This window comes from Geotrypetes seraphini, chromosome 12 (genome assembly GCF_902459505.1).
Source record: "Geotrypetes seraphini chromosome 12, aGeoSer1.1, whole genome shotgun sequence".
Lineage (NCBI taxonomy): Eukaryota > Metazoa > Chordata > Amphibia > Gymnophiona > Dermophiidae > Geotrypetes > Geotrypetes seraphini.
Genome location: NC_047095.1, coordinates 106,436,258 through 106,459,500, shown reverse-complemented (window position 1 = coordinate 106,459,500; position 23,243 = coordinate 106,436,258). Strand labels below are relative to the sequence as shown.

General features: G+C 40.5%; 2 protein-coding genes across 6 annotated transcripts in view; one reads left to right on the top strand and one right to left on the bottom strand.

The window, feature by feature from the left end:
* Positions 1-3,684, top strand: part of LOC117346440 (vomeronasal type-2 receptor 116-like) — a 133,475-nt gene extending 129,791 nt beyond the window's left edge. For 3 of the 5 annotated variants that reach the window (XR_004536592.1, XM_033915987.1, XM_033915983.1), the window contains 3 exons: positions 809-867; positions 1,356-1,478; positions 1,974-2,087. Coding sequence is in view for 4 of the 5 variants with exons in the window: in XM_033915987.1 (XP_033771878.1) it covers positions 809-867; positions 1,356-1,368 (72 nt within the window). In the remaining variant the exon portion in view is untranslated. Of the gene's footprint in view, positions 1-808; positions 868-1,355; positions 1,479-1,973; positions 2,088-3,633 lie in introns of those variants that run through there. The other 2 variants (XM_033915984.1, XM_033915985.1) reach the window with 2 other exon arrangements.
* The window catches only part of LOC117346248 (vomeronasal type-2 receptor 26-like), a 41,186-nt gene that overhangs the window by 11,051 nt on the left and 6,892 nt on the right, over positions 1-23,243 (bottom strand). Inside the window, exon 3 of the mRNA XM_033915649.1 lies at positions 11,837-12,625. Coding sequence (XP_033771540.1) covers positions 11,837-12,625 — 789 coding nt within the window. The remainder of the gene's footprint in view (positions 1-11,836; positions 12,626-23,243) is intronic.

The window sequence follows — 23,243 nt, the reverse complement described above, 5'->3', positions numbered from 1 at the left end:
GGTGAGGGCACACCCAGTACAGATGCATGATAACCTTTCCTGATCTGTTCGTGATCCCCTTCTTAATCATTCCTAGCATTTTGTTCACCCTTTTCAACACCGCTGTGCATTGAGTGGACGGCTTCATTGACTTGTCGACCAGTACTCCCAAGTCTTTTTCTTGGAGGGGTCTCTCCAAATACTGCACCAGACATCCTGTATCTTAGAATTGTTGCAGATCATTTTAAAGCTCAACCCAAATATGATTAAGCAAAGAACGACCAAACAGTTTGAAGGTTTTCTGGTAGAAAAATGAATATTACATTTTTGCTAACTATACTCAAGACTTGAACCCCTGATGTTTAGAAGATAAAAAACAGTGTTTTAAAGCATAGAGCTACAGAGGGAATTATTTTTAGATTTTGTAACAGGAGCCTCTACAGACTAATCAGATAACAAATGGCTTCTTGTCAAAGCTTTGAAAAGTGACGGAAATGATTAAAAGTCAGTACAAGTGTGTTTCACCAAACCACACTCAAAAAACACCCAATCAGTTTTGAACATTTTCTGGTGGGAAGTCCTAACGGTGTTTATAACATCAGATGCCACTTAGATGTGCTTAGTAGAAGAAGGTCCATCAGAGCAGAGTTTTTTCTTTTAGGACTCACTTTCTATGTTATTGCTTATGCTGATTTCTGAGACCTTACCTTTACTGATTATTTTTAACTTTTTCTTTCCCATATCTGCTATAACTCTCTCCATTCCACAGGATCATTAGCAGCTTTGTAATTTGCAATTGATATCTTTCTAACATTTTTCATCTTTCCAGGAGAATATGCTGCACATATCCAAGGAACACCTTGCTAGCATATTTGTTACCAAATCCAGGTGAGAATGATATATTGTTAGCTACTTTAGTGTCTTTATTACAAAAAAACTAATTTTTAAAGAGCTCCGATGGGGGTTTAGGGTGGGAACCCCCCACTTTACTGCATAGTGTTCGCACTGCTGTTGGGAGGGTTAGAGGGTTGGAACCCTCCATTATAGAGAAAACTGAACTTTTTCTGATTTTTGGGGGGAAAAGTTCCATTATTTCTATCATGTGAGGGGTTGTACCCCTCACACACACCCCCAATGTCAGCATGAACACTATGCAGTAAAGTAGGGGGTTCTTTAAAAATTAGTTTTTCCACGGCGCGCTTCTTTCTTGCGCCGAATTGTCAGCACTGGGTTGTCGATACGCTGGCGTCTGGTGCGCGATTATCCCGTCACCGTTATTTTCAGAGTGTGCTGTGACATATTCTCCCACAACTTCTGCTTTTTACTTTTGCCACAGATGTATTTCTAACATTTTCCCCCTTGTCTCATGATTTCAGGTCCCCAGAGTAGCTAATGACTCCACTTGTGCTTCCCAGAGGTCAGAACAGGTCTGGTAAAACTGGGTTAAGCCCACCAGCTTGCACCTGGGCAAAGAGTTATTGCCAAAACAGAAAGAATAGGTGAGAATAATGTATTGCAACCTTTGCTTACGCTAGATATCCTTTACTTAACTGTAAATTTTGCTTACTATCTACATTGTAATAACTACCTCTTCCCTGAATAGCCCTTGTGATGAAGTAAATACATTTTCACAATGCTAACATGTTTCACACTTTCTTTTCCTTCAGAAGGGTGTATATCTTGATGATTTTCTGAGAGAACAGTAAATTGGTGAGTTTTAGGCTCTCTTTTACAAAGGTGCGCTAAATCAATGCATGTGTTAACCGCTAATGTGTCCATAGGATAACATGCATGCGTTAACATTTAGCACACAATAAACTCATTGCCCTTTAGGGTGCCATTAGCATGTGCTAAATGTTAACGCGTGGATATTATCCTATGGATGTGTTAGCAGTTAACGCATGCGTTGATTTAGTACACCTTTGAAAAAAAGAGGGCCTAAAACTCACCAATATACTCTTAATTTGTCTCAATCCATCTTCATTTTTCTACAGCCTGCCTTCTCCTATCAGGAGAAGATTATGGGACCTTAACAATTCAACCACAGTTGGACCTAGGCATGGCTTACTCTCTATACCTGTGATCCATCTCATCGAACTGCAGTTGCCTGATGTTACACTTGCATGCTGCTTTCCTGGACTGTGCAATAAAAATCTTAAACCATTTTTGACCTTGTGCTTATTTACAATAGGAAGGCCAGGGCCCATTCAGATACATTGAGTAGCATCCGGGCATTAGTGTTTCCTTAATAAGTATTACTTTAAATTCAGCTACTTCTTCATATTGACCTTTGTCTTATCTAGTGTTCCATGAAGCCCAGGCTGTAAAGGAGAGAAATGGGGTGGCTCTTAGGGTAGATTTGTGCTATGTTTTGGGGGGCGGGCATGGGCCATGCCTCCTGCCTCACAGCCTGTAAACAGCATAATATTTGAGAAAATGGCATTATATGAGAGCTGGAAAGGATGAACAAGGTGCCTTAACTTGGTGAGCCAGAAATGGCTTCTTTCAGTCAGGGGAGAAGTTTCCTTCCCTGACAGCTTAAGATATGCTTAACTGCAGCCGTTTAGGCATGCTTCGGGTGCTCCGCTATAGAGCCACAAGCATGCCATAGCTACAGCCATAACGACGCCTATAGGGAACAGTATAATCAAACTGAATTACTACTATTTTATGGCTCATTGTGTAGAAATAAGGTCAACGTGTGAGCATGGTGTGGGTTCAACTCCCTCATGCACTTCAGCTGACACAATACTCATTTTAATAAAAATTACAAGCTACAGACCAATCAAATGTAATTTTCATCTCAAACAGCACAACATTAGCAATACTAGAAGCAAAAAATTCCAAAAGAGGAGTTTACAATTCATATAAAAAGCAATATTTGATTCCTTGTCACATTTATTCAACCATACTTGAGATTCTGCCCTTTGGAACAATGAAAGCAGTGCTTTAAACCAGTGTTCTTCAACTACCGGTCCATGGACCAGTGCCAGTCCACAGAAATTTCCTGCCAGTCCACAGGGCCAGCACATGCATCAGGCCCAAAACAGTGTTCTTCCATGGTGCGATCGATGCGGCGTTATCTTTGAGTCAACTCCCTCTTCCTAACTGATTCAGTGCACAAAGCCAAGGGTAGTGGCTCCTATGGGTATCTTGCGCCTGAACCGGAATCCTTCTCTCTGACGTTGCAACATCAGAGGGAAGGCTTGCAGATGAGGCAAGCGACGTGCAAGGTGCAATTGGTACTATTATGGGGGAGGGGTCTGGGGTGGAGATTGGGTAGAGATGGGTGGGGTCTGACCCACGATTTAGCCCAGTATTCTTCAACCGCCGGTCCACAGACTGATGCCAGTCCACAGACCGATGCAAATCCACAGAATAATTATTTTATTTCTGCCGGTCCATAGGTGTAAAAAGGTTGAAAAACACTGCTTTAAACCATTGAGCTACCAGTCTTTTGTCTCAGCTAACTGTGATATGATAGCTAAGCAGACGATACCTTAGCAGATCACTAAGCTATGATATGACAGGGGAGTTAGAGAAACTGGAGTGGAAGGTGGTGTAGTTCAATGAGTAAAAACTCTGTGCTGATCTTACATAAGTTGTGAGTTCAACTCCCAGCCCATCTTTTACTTGTGGCATTGTACCTTGCAGGTGCACCTTGATAATCTCATAATGAGTTCAGCATTGTGCAGCTGCACACCTCCCTTTGCAATGAACTAGAAGCCACATTCAGGTCAGTTATAGGTTTTGTTCTGTTTTTAAACTTTGCCAAATGAAGTTATGGGCTTTGTTTGCTTTGAAGAATGAGATGATTGGAGCAATGTTTAGTGATAAAGAAAGTGTTATTTGGATCAAGAAACCTAAAAGCTGTGATTTTTATGTGCTGTAATTAGCTAATAATATTTCTTCTTTAGCCAGGAAATGAGTACGTTTTAAATGCAATATGCTTGTATGGATGTGTCCTGTTTATGTAGTGGCTGAATCACAAAATAAAATCCCTGAACTGTATTTAGAAGATCACTTTGGAAATGTCCAAAAGCTGCCATTCAGAGAAACATCTATCAAATAACATGTATCTGATGCCCAGATAAAGCTCAATGGATGACTTATAGGGCTGCCTAAATAGCATCCATAGAATTTGCGTCTATCCTAGTACCATCTTTCTGAAGTCTAAACCACATCTATCTAAAGCCCAAATAATCTCAAACAGTTATTCTTTACACTGCTTCTAGGAGCTAATTTTATAGCTTCCTATATAGCACAGAGGTTAAACTTACATCCTTCTAGACTGATGTTCGCAGTTCAACTTCCAGTCAGTACCTCTCACTGAAAATTAAATATAAATATCCTTTTAAAGATGTGTTATTTTTATTTGTTTTTATTATGTTAAACTAAACTAAACCTTAAGTTTGTATACCGCATCATCTCCATAAAGATAGAGCTCGGCACGGTTTACAGGTAAATTCAATGAGGGAAGGACATAATAAGAAATTTGAGGTTATGAAGGGGATAGCTAGCTTTACATTTTAAATAGATAGTTTTATGTTTTGGAGAAAAGCCAAGTTTTCAGATGCTTTTGGAATAATTGGAATGAGCCAAGGTTCAGCAGCGGGGCAGGGAGGTTGTTCCAAAGCTCAGTGAATTTGAAGAAAAGGGATTTCCCTAATTTCCCTGCATACATGACACCTTTTAATGAGGGGAAAGATAGTTTGAGTTTGTGAGCGGATCAGGTAATGTCAGGTCTCAAAGAATTCCAGAATAGTGGAATTAGGGGAGGAACAATGCCATGTAGGATCTTGAATATTAGGCAGGTACATTTAAAGTGAATCCTAGAAATCACCGGAAGCCAGGGTAGTATTTACAGAAGTGGGGAAACATGGTCAAATTTGCTTTTTGCGAAGATCAGCCTAGCCACAGTGTTTTGGATCTGCTGAAGTCTTTGAAGATTTTTATTGGTTAGACTTAGATAAATGGAATTACAATAGTCGTCTGGAAAGAATGATTGATTGTACAAACACAGCAAAATGTTGTTGGCGGAAGCAGGATCTCACTTTCCTCAACATGTGAAGACTAAAAAAACATTTTTTACCCGAGAGTTGAAATGATCATTAAAATAAAGTGTAGAGTCAATAATGATGCCCAAAACTTTGCTTGAGAATTCGACCTGCAGTGTGGGACCAGAAGGTAGTGGAATGAGCATGGGTAACTGATTTAATTTTGGGCCACGGCCAGAGTAGTTTTGTTTTAGACTCATTCAGCTTCATTTGTACAGTGAATCCCAGGATTGGAGTTTCGTTACACAAGCTGTTATATTTTCGGTGAGGTTAGTGAGGTTCGAATCTACCTCAAGAAGGACAAGGATGTTATCTGCATATATAAATAGAGTTTCAAAGGGAGACAGATGGAAGAATTTCAAAGAGGACATATAATGTTGAAAAGAATAGGAGATAGGGGTGATCCCTGGGGAACACCACATAGCGGTCTCCAAGGAGAAAATATGGTTCCATTCATGTTAACGGTGTAAGAGCGGGTTCATAAAAATTTTGAGAAATAGTCTAAGACTGTGGAATCAATGGCTATCTCAGAAAGTTGATAAATTAGAATATTGTGGTGGATAACATCAAAGGCCGCAGATAGATCAAATTGTAGCAGGATAGCAAACTTATTACAAGATTGAAGTTGTTGAATCTTTGAAATTAAAGAAGCCAGCAGGGATTCAGTGCTGAAATTGGGTCTGAAGCCATATTGGCAAGGTAATAAAATGGAGAATCTCTCTAAGTAAGATGAGAGCTGAGTGGCTATAATAGCCTTGAGCATTTTGGTCATGAAAGGAATATTTGCTATAGGACGATACCTGGAAGGGGTGAATGGGTCTAGATAAACTTTTTTCAGAAGTGGGGTCAGGGCAATGTGTCCCATTTGTATGGGAATTTTCTCATAAAGGTAGGAAGGCACATTTGCAGGATCTTAATTTGTGACACAGTTTAGAGACCTGGGCTTTGGATACATGCTTAAAGAAAGACTGTCCAGGATCTGTCTACTGGGATAGGATTAGTGTTGCTGGACACCAGAGAATTGTAAGTGACTGCTGATGGAAAATAACTTCTTATAGTAGCAACCTTTTCATTGAAGAATTTTGCTAGGTCGTACACTGCTGGAGAGGAGGAGAGAATAGAGGAATCATTTTTAGAGGTTAAGGAGTGCCAGATGTTAAACAAGGTGCTGCTCTGGTTATTGGATCTAGTGATTTTGTCACCGTATAAATTTTTCATTGCTTTTTTAGTACTGTATTGTAGAACTTGATACTGTCCCTCCACGATTGTCTATCTGTGGGGGATTTAGATTTTTTCCATTTACATTCCAGTGCTCGGCATTTCTGCGTTAGTTCTCTGTGGTACGGAAGATACCATGGGGCCTTACGGGAGTAGGAGACCATTTTAGTAGATAGAGGGGCAAGAGAGCATGTAGACTTAGAGAGGTTTACCCGGTTGTGCCAGTTGGTTTCTGGGGTATCAGGTTTGGGACAAAAGGAGAACTGTTCGCTTGCAATTTTTTTACGGAAGATAATAGATTTTGTGGCACGGGGTTAAACCTTACAATCCTGGCATAATGAAGAAAAAGAATATGACAAGGCAGTGAGATCCAGCTTGTATTGTCTCCTGGCATCTATCCAAGCAGAATTAACTGCCTATACAGAACAGTATAATAAAACCAGAATTGCTATTATTACATGGCTCATTGTCTAGCACAGCGGATTAGGATGAAGGTTAGCGTGTATGTACCTAGCGTGATGTACTCAGTTCAACTCCAATTGAAATAATATATTATAAATATCCTTTTAAAGATGGTATACTGTGTTTTTATTTTGTTAAAGCTTACAATCCTGAGATAATGGAATAGAATCAGTAAAAAACACATTTTTATATATAACTAAATACATTGTAGGGACATCCACCTGGCATCTACAAGAGAAAAAAATTTGTATTATTGGAGACACGTACCAGACGCCTAAGTGACACTGAGCACGACTTGTGTGGTGCAGACGTCTAAAGCAGGTCTAAAGTTAGGCGTAGTTTGCAGAATCGGAGCCTACATGTATAAGTTATGCCAGGAAATTCAAAATGATGGGATATATACATTGGGGATGAACCTGTTATGGTTTTGAAGCAAAGGTAAGCAAACTTAATAATAACCCTTGCTTCCATGGGCAGCCAGTGTAGTTTTTTGTAATATGGACTTACATGATCCCAAGTATATAATATTGCAATGGTCTAAGATACTTAAGATCAGAGATTAATTAGCAGTTGAAAAGAGAAGAAGTAAATATAGTGTTTAATGGTGAAGTTTCCATAAAGTGAAAAAACATTTTTTAACCTGAGAGTTAGTGTGATCTTTGAAAGTTAAGCTTCAGTCCAAGATAACACCCAGGATTTTAATGGTAGAATTAATTGGTTGGTCTGACCCATTTAATCTCAAAGAGGTATTCATGATCTTGTTATTAGGACTTGCCAAAAAGAACTTAGTTTTATCCAAATTCAGTTTTAATTTAAATTGCATAGTCCATTGTTCTACCTTAGTAAAGGACAGATGAGATGAATTGTTCTGTCTCTTTAGATCTTTCAGTCTCTTCTCATACTTCTTTTGGTTCAAACCCTTTACCATTTTTGTCACCTTCCTCTGGACCACTTCAAGTCTTTTTATATCCTTCACCAGATACGGCCTCCAAAACTGAAAACAATACTACAAGTGCAACCTCACCAATGACCTATACAGGGGCATCAACACTTCCCTTCTTCTGCTGGTTATTCCTCTTTCTATACAGCCTAGCATCCTTCTGGTTATCCAACTGTTTAGATGTCTTTAGATCCTCAGACACAATCACCTCAAGTTCCCTCTCTCCGTCAGCCTCTCACCTCCCAGCACTTACAGTTCCCTTGGATTTCTACCCCCAAATGCATCAATCACTCTGCACTTCTTCACATTGAATTTTAGTTGCCAGAGGTTAAACCACTTCTCTAACTTTTGCAGATCCTTTTTCATGTTTTCTATTCCCGGTGGGGTGTCCACTCTGTTACAAATTTTGGTAACATCCGCAAAAAGGCTAACCTTACCTTCTAACCCTTCAGCAATGTCGCTCACAAACATATTAAACAGAATCAGTCCCAGCACCGATCCATGAGGCACTATACTACTCACCTTTCCCTCTGAGCAAATTCCATTAACCACCACCTTCTGGCATCTGTCCATCAACCAGCTTCTAATCTAGCTCACCACTTTGGGCCCTAACTTCAGCCATGGAGTTTGTTTAAGAGCCTCCGATGAGGAACCGTGTCAAAGGCTTTGACGAAATCTAAGTAAATTACATCTAGCATATGTCATTGATCCAATTCTGTGGTCACCCAGTCAAATTCAAATAGATTCATTTGACACAATTTACCTTTAGTAAACCCATGTTGCCTCAGATATTGTAATCCATTAGATTATAAGAATTTCACTATCCTTTCCTTCAGCAACGTTTTCATTATTGTTAGATTTATTATGTTGGGCTTAAATTCTTTAATGACAGAGGCCTACCTTGCTCATATGCATATAATATTTTTTATTTCTCTTGGTTCATAACAATATTGGGACATTTGACAAATTACCTCATTAAAGACTTCTGAGGAAATTAGAAAGTCATGGGATAGGAGGTAATGTCCTATTATGGATTAAGAACTAGTTGAAAGACAAAAAAAAACAGATAGTAGGTTTAAATGGTCAATATTCTCATTGGAGAAGGGTTAATAGTGGAGTTTCCCAGGGGTCTGTACTGGGACCACTGCCTTTTAAAATATTTATCAATGGGAATATCTAGTGAGATAATTAAATTGCTGATGGCACAAAGTTGTTCAAAGTTGTTAAATTGTAAGAGGTTTGTGAAAATTGCAAGAGAACCTTGTGAGACTGGAAGACTGCCCCCCTCCTTTACAAAGGCGCACTAAGGGCTCTTTTTACAAAGGTGCATTAGGGCCTTAAAAGGTGGAATAGCTTGCGCTAAATTGAAACGCGCCCTAGCTGCTACCGCCTCCTTTTAAGTAGGCGGTAGTTTTTCGGCTAACACACGCTATAACACGTGCTAATCCAGTAAGTGTGCTAAAAACACTAGCGCACCTTTGTAAAAGGAGCCCTAAGCATTTTAGCACACGCTAACTGATTTTGCATGTGCTAAATGCTAACATGCCCATTATAGTCTATGAACACGTTAGTGTTTAGTGCGTGCTAATATTTAGCATGCGCTAAATCAGTTAGCCTGCACTAAATTGGCTACCGCACCTTAGTAAAAGGACCCGTGGGTGTCAAAATGGTAGATGATGATTAATGTGAGCAAGTGCAAAGTGATGCATGTAGGAAATAGGAATCAAGACTATAGTTACATGATGCTGGGTTCTATGTTAGGAGTCACTGTCCAAAAAAATAATCTAGGTGTCATTGTTGAAGATACACTGAAACCCTCAGCTCAATGTGCAGTGGCAGCTAAGAAAGCAAATAGAATATTAGGAATTATAAGGGAAGGAATTGAAAACAAAGATGAAAATATTATAATGTCCTTGTATTGTTCAATGGTACAGCCACACCTCAAATACTGTGTGCAATTCTGGTCATTGTATCTCAGAAGGGCAACACAAATATAAAATAGAAGGGGTGATTTCTCTTTGAGGAAAGGTTGAAGTGGTGAGGCCTCTTCAGCTTAGAAAAGAGATGGCTTGTGGAGATGTGATAGATGTCTATAAAATGCTGAGTGGAGTGGATAGGGTAGATGTTAATCACTTGTTTATACTTTCTAAAAATACTAGGACTAGAGGGCATGTGATGAAGCTACTTAGTAGTAGATTTAAAACAAACCACAGAAAATATTTCTTCACACAATGAGTAATTAAACTCTGGAATTAATTAATTGGGAATGTGATAAAATCAGTTAGCTGAGCAGGGTTTTAAAAAAGGTTTGAATAATTTACTTGAAGAAAAGTCCATAGACCATTATTGAGTTGGCTTGGGGGAATCCACTGCTAATTCCTAGAATAACCAGCATAAAATCTGTTTTACTACTTGGGATCTAGCTAGGTACTTAGGACTTGGGTTGGCCATGGTTGAAAACAGGATACTGGGCTTCATGGATATTTGTTCGTAGAAACATAGAAACAGACGGCAGATAAGGGCCACGGCCCATCTAGTCTGCCAACCCCAATAACCCTCCCCTACCTTTCTCTGTGAAGAGATCCCACTGACGATCATTTTGTCTTAAAATCAGGCACGCTGCTGGCCTCATTTACCTGTAGTAGAAGATTATTCCAGCGATCAACCACCCTTTCGGTGAAGAAGTATTTCCTGTTGTCACCGTGCAGTTTCCTGCCCCTGATTTTCCACGGATGCCCTCTTGTTGCCGTGGGACCTTTGAAAAAGAAGATATCCTCTTCCACCTCGATACGGCCCGTGAGATATTTAAACGTCTCGATCATGTCTCCCCTCTCCCTGCGTTCCTCAAGTGAGTATAGCTGCAATTTATCCAGCCGTTCCTCATAAGGGAGATCCTTGAGTACCGAGACCATCCGGGTGGCCATTCGCTGGACCGACTCAAGTCTCAGCACATGTTTGCGGTAATGCGGTCTCCAGAATTGTACACAGTATTCCAGATAGGGTCTCACCATGGATCTATACAATGGCATAATGACTTTGGGCTCATGGCTGACGAAACTCCTTCGTATACAGCCTTAGATGAAGCTTTCTCCACTTGCTTGGCAGTCTTCATGTCCTCACTGATGATCACCCCTAAGTCTTGTTCTGCTACAGTCCTCGCTAGGATCTCACCATTAAGGGTGTAAGTCTTACATGGATTTTGGCTGCCAAGGTGGTATTGAAACTTAGTTGCCAGGTCCTGGACCAGCGCTCCAGTAGGTCGTGCACCATACTGTCGGGCATTGAGTTTTTGTCAGGCACTGTGCTTTTGTCTGTTGTGTTCTTGCCTACTACATTGCATAATTTGGTGTCATCGGCGAATAGCATTATTTTACTTTGAAGCCCCTCAGCCAAGTCCCTTATGAAGATGTTGAACAGGATCAGGCCCAAGACCGAGCCCTGCGGCACTCCATTGATCACCTCCATCGTTTCGGAGGGGGTGCCATTCACCACCACCCTCTGAAGCCTACCTCCAAGCCAGTACCCAACCCATGCTGTCAATGTGTCTCCCAATCCTATAGAACTCATCTTGCTCAACAACCTGCGGTGTGGTACGCTATCGAATGCTTTGCTGAAGTCCAAATATAAGATGTCCAGGGACTCCCCAACATCCAGCTTCCCCGTCACCTAGTCAAAGAAGCTGATTAGGTTGGATTGGCAGGACCTCCCCTTTGTAAATCCATGTTGACGGGTATCTCGTAGATTCTCCTCGTTCAGGATCGTATCCAATTGGCGTTGGCAATTCTTATGCTCTTATGGTGGCCATGTTGGTTGGGATGTTGGTGATTAAAGGGGGTGTTGGAGTAAGGTGTTGGAGTTTGGGGGTTGTTGGGGGGGTTAAAGGTAGGTTTTTGGGACAATGAGGAGGCTCTAGCAGCAGGACTTACTATGTTTTTTGGGAATATTTCACATTTTTTATTATGCCCCTCTTTAGATCTGCAATTAATTTTCAAATAAAACATGTCTAAATTAGTTGCTTACTACTGAAAATAAGTGCTAAACTCCTATGGATCAATATTTAGATAATGGCCAGCACTGAATATCCTGAACTTATTTGGATATAAGCAAGTTAATCTTTCTTGGCCTTATTCTGCACAATATTGCTTTCTGAATATAGAATTCCCTTATGAAATGATCTTACCTTCCAAGGCAAATAATCTGATAACATTCTTCGGTCTCCTTTCCACGCAATAGTCTGACCAGATCCAGAGAAAAGCATATCTCTCAGTGCGTGTGCCAGGGCATACACAGCATTATAAATGTAATAGCTGTTGCCAAAATGAGCACTGTCACATGGATACAGATGGACTTGACTTTCATATCTGCAGGATCTTCTGATGCTTTGGGGGCAATTTTTCTTGCACAGTGCAGTCCACCAAATATCAGCCATAAATTCATGAATAAACATAATAGGTTTTACCTCACGTATAAATTTTAAAAAGCTTGGAATATTTTTCTTTACTCTTGAAAATAGCAGGGTGCTATTCTTGAAGCCACCTTTCCATAGGTAAATTACTTGATAATCCATTTCACTTATTATAATCCAGACCTTGCCAGGCATCTTCTGAAGTGCTTTCCTTAACTCGATACCCCAAATATCTTCTCTATTAAACAAACCAATCATCACATTAGTTGATGGTTTTTTAATATTCTCATTAATTTGGGCAACTCTCTCATCTGACAAAGGATTGGTCTGACTGAATATTTCTATGAATTCGATGCAGGCTCCATATTTCTCAACCCTTTCTTTCAGGATCCGGACAAATGTCAGGCTGTGGTCATCATCTGATGTGATGATACCAATCCAGGTCCAATTGAAATGTTTTAATAACTTCACGATTCCAGGAATGATTTTAAGAATCCTTGGCATAATCTTGTATAAATATGAAGATGTATCACTTGAAAAAGGATTCGGAGATGTATAGCTGATCTGTTGAGAAATATAATTATGAGAATTATCTTTGTTTTTAAGAAATTGTGGGGTTAACTACTAAGCTGCTATAACATATCTCCTTACTACAGTTTAATTTACTGTGGGAGTCAATAACACAACTTGTAATCCCGACCTACCTCCCAGGCTGTTGTTTTTGCCCTGGGAGCATTAGACCAGTAATGTGCAGCCAGTGCTTCTGATAACTATCTTAAAAGAGCAAGTGCATTAAAATGGGAATCCCATTTAAGATTTTTTTCATCTCCCTCAGAACAGACTACCATCCGTCTGAAGTCACTCCTGCCTTTCTATAGCTCACTTCCTCTTCTATAAAACCACACCTGAATTCAATCCTATCACCTAGAAAAAATTTTCCCCAAATCACATTCTCAGCCTCCTCAAACTCCTGAAGTCACACTCAGACTCTCTACTCCCAAAATACCCCACCACCATATCTTATAAGCAGTGCAGGATTAATTCTTAGAATACCACTAGGCATACAAGTATACTGCTCCCTAGTCCTGTCCTGCTAATACCACACCTTATGCCCCACCCCCATTTATTTATCTGTTTTCTTATTTACTTCTTTATTTCCACTTGTATTTCTTTTATTATAAAATTCAAATGACCTTACCAGTGCCAGTGTACAGTTTTAGTTCTATGCAATCCCCAAACATCTCAGAACAAATCTCCATTCCTTCCCTTTTCACCTAATTGCTCAGGACTTTAATTCTGAACCCTTTCCATATGTATATAAAAGTGTTCAAATGCATTGTAAAGCATTGTAAAGTCTATATTAATAGCCAAGTTTGCAATTCCTCTCAACTACCTCACTCTGTCGCCCAACTTTAACCCATATGTATGTATAAACAACCAAATCTGTGACTCCTCTAATACATTCCACTCCATGTATTTTAATTTGTAACAAAACAACAAGGCAAGCGGTCCACTGAAGAATCCAATGTGGAACAAAAGAAGATCAGCAGACAATAAGGAGATTCAAATCAGGTTTATTCAAGGCACTCCAAGGAACCATGCCTGATGCACTTCACCAAACAAGGCTGGTCAATGCTAACAGAAAACCACGTCTTTCATAAACACAGATCACAGAATCACCCTCACTCAGTATGGAATAAGTAATCACAAACTACCCCCCCCCCTTTTTTTACAAAAGCATGGAAGAGGTTTTTAGCGCTGGCTGTGGGCTGAATGTTCTGTGCTGCTCTGATGCTCATAGAAATTCTATGATCATTGGAGCAGTGGAGCATTGGATCATTGGAGCACTGGAGCAGTTTAGGGGTAAAGAACTTATGTGCACAATATAAGGGTGGGACTTGGGTGTGATTGTATGTGATGAACTTAAGGTGGCCCATCAGGTTGAAAAGGTGAGGGTGAAAGCTAGAAGGATGCTAGGGTGCATTGGAAGAGGTATGGCCAGTAGGAAAAATTAAGTATTGATACCCTTGTTTAAGACTCTGGTAAGACCTCATTTATAATATTGTGTGCAATTCTGGAGACTGCACCTTAAAAAAGGATGGAGTCAGTCCAGTGGAAGGCTACTAAAATAGTGTGTGGTCTTTATCATAGGGCGTATGGGGACAGACATAAAGATCTCAATATGTATACTTTGGAGAAAAGGCAGATAAGGGAAGATATTTAATTTTAATTTAATTCTTATATACCGCTAATAACCGTGAGGCTACAACGATGGTGCTGGGAAATGAACTTCTGATTCATGAATCACGGGGAGGCACTACAGGGACTCCAGGGATCAGACGGACTCCACCTGACCAACAGAGGTAAGAACGTCTTCGGACACCGAGTAGCCCGCCTGCTTTGAAGGGCTTTAAACTAGGTAAGTTGGGGGAGGGTACCCATTTATATACCGGAGCAGTAAGTAACAATCCTGATGAGGTGAACCAAAACTCCACGTCTAAGTCAGAGGTAAGCACCCTTGCTGCAAAAGATTCGCTAGGAAAAACTCTAACTCGGATGGGTAACTCTCTAAAGGAGTTTAGTAGACACAAAGAGTGGAGAGCTATGTATGTAAATGCACACAGCCTAGGGAATAAATTTCTAGAACTAGAAACAGAAATAGTAAACGCAGACCTAGACGTGGTAGCAATATCCGAAACATGGTTCACAGACTCTCATGGGTGGGATATAACTATATAAACCAAAAATAGCAAGAGGAATATACTAAAAAATCCACAAAAAGTATTCCAATTAATATCCACTACTATAGAAGAGTGAAGTACAAGATAGGATATGTATTTCTAAATGGAGAAAAGACCTCAGTTTCTTCCAGTGAAAGAAAGCAATCACCTGGAGGATCTCTATGTCTGCCGTATACAACTTTAAGCAGCATAGGAAAAAACATCCCTGGTCAAAAACTCCATTGTAAAATAATATCTGAAAAACTGTTAGCATACAGTCCAGAACATCACAAATCACTTATCTTTTTGATTCACTGTCCTCCAGGTGGAAATAGAATCCAAACAGTTCAATCGGTTTCCCCACATTAACTTTCTTCTATACGTGGGAACAGATATTTTTGAGACTCCCGACAGGCCCTGTTTCGCTGTTAGAACGCTGCATCAGGGGAGGTCTATTGAAATATTGAGCTACCGCTTCACAGATTCTCTAAAAAGATATAACTATACCTGGGATATAACTATACCAGGATACAACCTGCTTCGCCAAGATAGAGAGGGTAAGTTGGGAGGTGGGGTAGCACTTTACATCAAAGAGAACATCAAGACAACTAGGATCACAGATGTCAAGTACACTGGGGAATCCATCTGGGTAAACCTGGCCAGAGGCGGAGAGAAATGCCTATACCTTGGTGTGGTATACAGACCTCCAAGACAATCGGAGGACAAGGACACAGAATTAATTGAAGACATTGAGAATATCACCTTACGGGGGGACGTTGTCCTGCTAGGGGACTTCAACATGCTTGATGTAGACTGGAACACATTCTCAGCAACAACTTGTAGTAGCAGGAGGATATTAACATCCATGAAGGGAGTACAGCTCAAACAAATGGTGCTAGAGCCCACTAGGGCCCAGGCCATCCTGGACCTGGTACTTACGAACGGGGAAAGCGTCACGGAAGTCTCGGTGGGAGAAACGCTGGCAACCAGTGACCATAACATGGTATGGTTCAACCTTAGAAAGGGCTTCCCTAGATCACAAACAAAAACAAAGGTACTCAATTTCCGGGGAACTGACTTCGCAAGCATGGGTGATTTCGTCCATCAGACGCTACAGGCTCAAGAAATAACGGATGATGTGGAAGCTATGTGGTCAACACTGAAAAGGACACTACACAAAGCAACTATCCGCTACATAAAATCGGTAAACAAACAACAAAGAAAGAGGAAACCCCGTTGGTTCATTGATGAGGTCTCACACCTAGTCAAGGACAAGAAAAGAGCATTTCTTTCATACAAACGCACCGGGGAGAAAGAAGCTAACATTAAATACAAGACAAGGTCTGCAGCGGTCAAAACAGCAGTCAGGGAGGCCAAACTTCGAGTGGAAGAAACTCTAGCAAAGAACATTAAGAAAGGGGACAAATCCTTCTTCAGGTATATTAGTGACAGGCAGAAGAACACAAACGGGATAGTACGCCTTAGAACAGCAGACGGGATTTATGTGGAAACAGATTCCGAAAAAGCCAAACTACTGAACGATTACTTCTGCTCAGTCTTTACCTGCGAGGCACCTGGACACGGGCCACAGCTGGAAGCAAAGCCAAGCAAGGAAGACCCATTTCAGAATTTTGGGTTCTCACCAGCTGATGTTTACAGCGAACTGTCAAGACTCAAGGTGAGCAAAGCCATGGGACCAGACAAATTGCACCCACGAGTGCTCAGGGAGCTGTGCGATGTCCTGGCGGAACCGTTAACCATACTCTTCAATCTCTCCCTAAGTACGGGGAGAGTCCCCCTGGACTGGAAAACAGCTAACGTCGTTCCTCTGCACAAAAAGGGTTGCAGAGCGGAGGCTGTGAATTACAGACCAGTGAGTCTCACATCAATAGTGTGTAAACTCATGGAAACATTACTTAAATGTAAATTAGATACGATTTTGGATGAGGGGAATCTAAGGGATCCTAGTCAACATGGATTCACTAGGGGTAGGTCATGCCAATCCAATCTTATCAGCTTCTTTGATTGGGTAACAGGAAAGCTAGACTCGGGAGAGTCTCTGGACATAGTGTACTTGGATTTCAGTAAGGCTTTCGACAGCGTCCCACACCGTAGACTATTAAACAAGATGAAATCGATGGGGTTAGGTGAGATACTAATTGCATGGGTCAATGATTGGCTGAGTGGAAGACGTCAGAGGGTGGTGGTCAACGGCACCCTCTCTGAGACATCGGAGGTGACCAGCAGAGTGCCACAGGGCTCGGTCCTGGGTCCACTCCTTTTTAACATATTCATAAGGGACTTGACCCAAGGGCTTCAGGGTAAAGTAACTCTATTCGCTGATGACGCCAAACTATGTAATATAGTAAGTGAAAGCAATCTGCAGGATAGTATGACGCAGGATCTGCTTACGTTGGAAAACTGGTCCTCGACATGGCAGCTGGGCTTCAACGCTAAGAAATGTAGGGTTATGCATCTCGGTAGCAGAAATCCATGCAAACCTTACACCTTAAATGGAGAAACACTAGCTAGGACTTCAGAAGAAAGAGACTTGGGAGTAATCATCAGTGCACACATGAAGGCCGCCAAACAATTAGAGAAGGCCTCATCCAAAGCAAGGCAACTTATGGGATGTATCAACAGAAGCTTCGTTAGCCGCAAATCTGAAGTCATAATGCCACTGTACAGAACCATGGTGAGACCTCATCTGGAGTACTGTGTGCAATTCTGGAGGCCACATTACCGTAAAGACGTGCTTAGAGTTGAGTCGGTTCAGCGGATGGCCACTAGGATGATCTCGAGACTCAAGGGTCTCTCGTACGAAGAAAGACTAAACAAATTGCAGCTCTACACTCTAGAGGAGCGCAGGGAGAGGGGGGGACATGATTGAGACATTTAAATACATCACGGGACGTATCGAGGTGGAAGAAGACATCTTCTTTCTCAAGGGACCCTCGGTCACAAGGGGGCATCCGTTCAAACTCAGAGGAGGGAAATTCGATAGTGACATAAGGAAGTACTTCTTCACAGAAAGGGTTGTAGATCACTGGAACAAGCTTCCAGAGCAGGTGATCAAGGCCACCAGCGTTATTGACTTTAAGAATAAATGGGATGCCCTAGTAGGATCCTTACGAGGGTCGAGTTAAGGAACTAGGTCATTAGTACTCAGACTTAATGGGGTGGGTCAGTAGAGTGGGCAGACTTGATGGGCTATAGCCCTTTTCTGCCGTCATGTTTCTATGTTTCTATGTTTCTATGAGGTGTCTAAGCGGTTTACAAAAATGATGCATTAAAAGATACAATAGATAAAAATAAATAAGATAGGTACTTGGAAATTCCCTAACTGTTCCAAAGGCTCACAATCTAACTAAAGTACCTGAAGAAACAATTTATGAAAGGTAAAGATAAAAATATAAAGACAGAGATAGAGATAAATATGAATATTCCAACAAGTAATGTATAAATAATTATTTTACATCTTACAATTGAAAATAGTCTGACACCAGCGAATATCAGGATATAATTCTGAAGAGGGAATTTTAGCAGACAGGGAATGTGGATACCTAGTGTGAGGAAGAAATTCAGGATAAGGTGTGGAAGTTATGTTCGCGGAAGAGTGTCTGGCTAGGACAAGAATTTCTTAAACAAAGTGGTCTTTAGTTCTTTCCGGAAGATGCTATAGGTCAACCTAGCGGTATCGATGAGATAGCCTAGCCATGATTGTTGTCTACCAGCTTGAAACTTGAAAGTTCTGTCCAGGAAGGTTCGATATCTGCAGCCAGCGATTTTCGGGTATGCAAACAGGTTGTGGTTTCTGGTAGATCTAATGGGGGAATAGAATTCAAAGTGAGTAGGAGGTAATTGGGGGCCATTCCCCAGATTAATTTATAGCAAAAGCAGGAGAACTTGAATAGAATTCTTTCTTCGATTGGTAACCAATGCAGATTTTTGTAAAAGGGACTAACGTGATCACTTTTCTTTAGTCCGAATATTAAGCGGACGGCCGTGTTTTGAATTATTCGCAGTTTTCTTACGTTTTTTTTAGGTATCCCCAAGTAGATGATGTTACAATAATCTAGGATGGATAGAATTAGCGACTGAACCAGTAATCTGAAGGATAGAGTGACGAAATATTTTTTTTATGGTTTTCAGTTTCTAAAGAGTGGAGAAGCATTTTTTTGTCACCAAGTTTATGTGATACATACATAATATGATAGATACATTTAAATACCTATGTGGTGTAAATGTGCAGGAGTCAAGTCTCTTTCATTTGAAAGGAAGCTCTGGAATGAGAGGACATAGGATGAAGTTGAGAGGCGATAGGCTCAGGAGTAATATATGGAAATACATTTTTAAGAAACGGAATGCGCTCCTGAGAGAGGTGGTGGAGATGAAAATGGTGATGGAGTTCAAAAAAGTATGGGATGAATACAGAGGATCTAGAATCAGAAAATAATAGTAAATATTGAAGAACTAAGGCCAGTACTGGGCAGACTTGAACGGTCTGTGTCTGTATATGGCCATTTGGTGGAGGATGGGCTGGGGAGGACTTCAATGACTGGGAGGGTGTAGATGGACTGGAGTGAGCTTTGATGGAGACTTCAGTAGTTGGAACCTTAGAACAGTACTAGGCAGAGTTTTAGATTCTTGTCCAGAAATAACTAAGAAGAAGAAGAAGAAGAAACCCAATAAATTTTTAGATTGAATCAGGTTGGGCAGATTAGATGGACCATATGGGTCTTTATATGCCTTCATCTACTATGTTACTATGTTATGTTACTATGTTAGGGTGGTGTATGTTTGGAACAGTCTCTCAAAGGAGGTGGTGGAGACAAGAGACTGTCTGAATTCAAGAAATCATGAAATAAAGACGTGGGATCACTTAGAGGAAGAGATAATGGTCACTGTGGATGGGCAGACTGGATGGGCCATTTGGCCTTTATCTGTCAACATGTTTCTATGTTTCTTCCTCCCTTTTGTACAGGGCGGAGGGGGAATAGAAACATGTATACAAAAACTGAACCATAAAGAAGCCAGGCTCTGCATACAATGCACCACAGAAACAGTGGTGCATATCCCCCAATACTGTACAAAATATAAAGATAGCAGATATAAATTTGAAAAAAAAGAGAAATTAATTACTTTACAAATTAACAAATAAAGCCACTTTAGTCTTTCCACCCTCTTTATCATCTGATTCTGGCAGATTTTCATCAGGTGAACCGCTCTAAACTGTCAAGGTATAGCGGGTTTTAAATAAAAATTTATTATTATTATCATCTTGTTCACTTCTTTTTGGGCAACCAGAAACAAAAATGCTATGGAGAAGATGTCCAAGATGCAAGCTTTATTGAAGATACAGTAATAAAATCCACATAATAAAATGTCTAGGACCCATAAGATTGGAACTATGGACCCAACACGCTCCATGTTTCGATGACCCTGTCTTCCTCAGGGGTCCCTAAGAGTCCTAAGTCAAAGAACATGGATCAAAGGCTGAGAACAATCCTGCTTGAGAGCTCTTTGAATCTGTGGAGTATCAAGGGTCAATTTCTGTTTGTTTGTGTTTTGTCACTTTTGTTTGGACCTTTTTTAAATCTGCTATATCTATTTGACATACAACAACCAGAATTGAATGCAGTATTCAAGGTGAGGTCACATCATGGAGCAATACAGAATCATTATAATATTCTTAGGGGTCCTTTTATCAAGCTGTGGTAGGGGTTTAACATGCATAATACTGCGCATTAAACTGCCTACTTTGCTAGCCGCTAACGCTTGCATTGAGCAAGCATTAGTTTTTTAGCCGGCCGCGAGGGTTAGCGCGTGATGAAATGGCCGATGCGCTAACCCCGCTAGCGTTGCTTGATAAAAGGAACCCTTAGTCTTATTTTGCATTCCCTTTCTAATAATTCCTAGCATCCTGTTGCTTTTTTTGGCCACCACTGCACACTATATTGTCTACAATGACAGCTAGATCTTTTTCATGGATGCTGACCCTAAGATGAACCCCAGCATCTGGTAACTATGATTTGGACTATTCTTCCTAATGTGCATCACTTTGCATTTTTAAACATTAAAATTTAATCTGCCACTTGGTTGCCCAGTCTTCCAATTTCCTAAGGTCTTTCTATAATATTTTTCAGTCTTAATGCATTCTAGCAATTTTGAATAGTTTTGTTTCATTTGAAAATTTAATCACTTCACTTGCCATTCCAATTTCTATATCATTTCTAAACATGTCAAATGGCACTAGTTCCATTACAGATCCCTGCAGTACTCTACTATTCACCCTCCTCCATTGAGAAAAATGGCAATTTAATCTTACCTTCTGTTTTTATAGCCCAATAACCAAGTCCTAATTCATAACAGAACAGTGATTCCTATCCTATGACTCTCTCATAATTTTCTCTGGAGTCTGTCATGAGGAACTTTGTTGAAAGCTTTCTGAAAATTTAGATGCTAATTTATAACTTCAAAGAAATGCTAATTGGTGGGTGAATTGGTGCCATTTTGAACCTGGAACCTAACAGGGCAGGTGCAGATGTGATTGTTCCTACCACATATGCTAGACTCTAGAGAAACCCTTTGTAGGTTCTTAGGTGTTTGGGGACGATTACTTTAAGGATAGGGCTTTTGGGATGTGATTTCAAAAAGTTGATGGTGTGTTCTAGGGGTGTAGAGCAGGGGTGCCCAACAATAAAATTTATAAAAACCACAAAGCTCAGTGTACGCAGAGAAAATGTTAATTATAATTTGTATCTGGGTTTTTTTTCCAAAGAGGTCAAGGCAGATGACTTTAAAATATGCAATGTCACCTCAGTAACAATTATATAAAAATAGACAAATATACCCCTTCCCCTTTTACTAAACCGCAATAGCAGTTTTTAGCACAGGGAGCAGCGCTGAATGTCCCTCGCTGCTTTCAATGCTCATAGGCTCCCTGCACTAAAAAAACACTATTATGGTTTAGTAAAAGGGGGCCATAATGCAAAATATAGACTGCAGATATAAATTCTCAAAACGGACACATTTTGATCACTAAATTGAAAATAAAATCATTTTTCCTACCTTTGCTATCTGGTGATTTTATGATCTCTGGTTGCACTTCCTACTGATTGTGCATCCAATATTTCTTCCCTTCTTTCTGCCTCCTGCATGCTTCCTCTCCTCCAGACCTCATTCCATTCCCCAACCAACAACTCTCTCTGTCCCTCCATGAGTCCAACTTTTTCTTCCTCTCTCTTTGCCCCTCCCCTTTCTTTCTTTCTGTCTTTCTTTCTCTCTCCCTGTCCCCCTTTCATGGAGACAGTTAAGGGGAATGGTTAATGAAATACCTGGGTTGGAGGGCAGATGAATAGGGTTAAGGATTGAAGGCTACATAAAAAATGTAGGGTTTCAGTCTGCTTTTAAACAAGGGAAAAGGCTTGACAAACAAACTCAGGTAATTTATTCCAGGCATAGAGGTCCGATAGATGAAAGGAACAAAGTCTGGCATTGACAGTGAAGGAGAAAGGTACAGCTAAGAGCAGCTTATCTTAGGAATGGAGTTCTTTGGGAAGTGTATAAAGAGAGAGCAGGGAGGAGAGATGTTGAGGGGTATCAGAATGAACACACTTCATGCCTGGAAAGGTCTAACTGAAATGTAATCATGGCTAAGAGTGGAGTATAGGTGTGGTTTGAGTTTGGCAATGCTATGCACCTATATATATAGGTAAGAAAAACCCTGGATTACATTGCAAATGCCTATGCTGTAGACACTTAGAGGACCCTAAGTGCTGCTAAGCCCAAATTTAGGTGCTGCTAAGCCCAAATCAAGAAAAAGTACCTAGATTTGCTTGGCTTGTGGTAGATGACATACTTTCTGAAAATCTAGATACATTACGTCAACCAGCTCTTCTTTAACCATGTGTTTATTCACACCTTCAAAGAAATGCAACAAATTGGTGAGGCAAGACCTCCCTTGGTTGAACCCATGTTGACTCTGTTCCGTTAAACCATGTTTGCCTACGTGTTCTGTAATTTTATTTTTTATAATGGTTTCAACTATCTTTCCTGGTAGTAAAGTCAAGCTCACCAGTCTGTAATTTCCTGGATCACCCCTGGAACCCTTTTAAAAAATCAGTGTAACATTAACCACCCTCCAATCTTCAGGTACCATAGACGATTTTAGTGATAGAATACAGATCACTAATAGCAGATCAGCAATTTCATGTTTGAGTTCTTTCAGTACCCTGGGATGTATATTGTCCAGTCCAGATGATTTATTAAACTTGTTGATTTGGTTCAGTATATCTTCCAGATTCACAGAGATTTCTTTCAGTTCTTCCGCATCATCACCCTTGAAAAATATTTCCTGTTCAGGTAGATCTCTTGCATCTTCTTCCATAAAGACCAAAGCAAAGATTTCATTTAGTCTATCTACTATGGCCTTATCCTCCCTAAGTGTCCCTTTTGCTTCT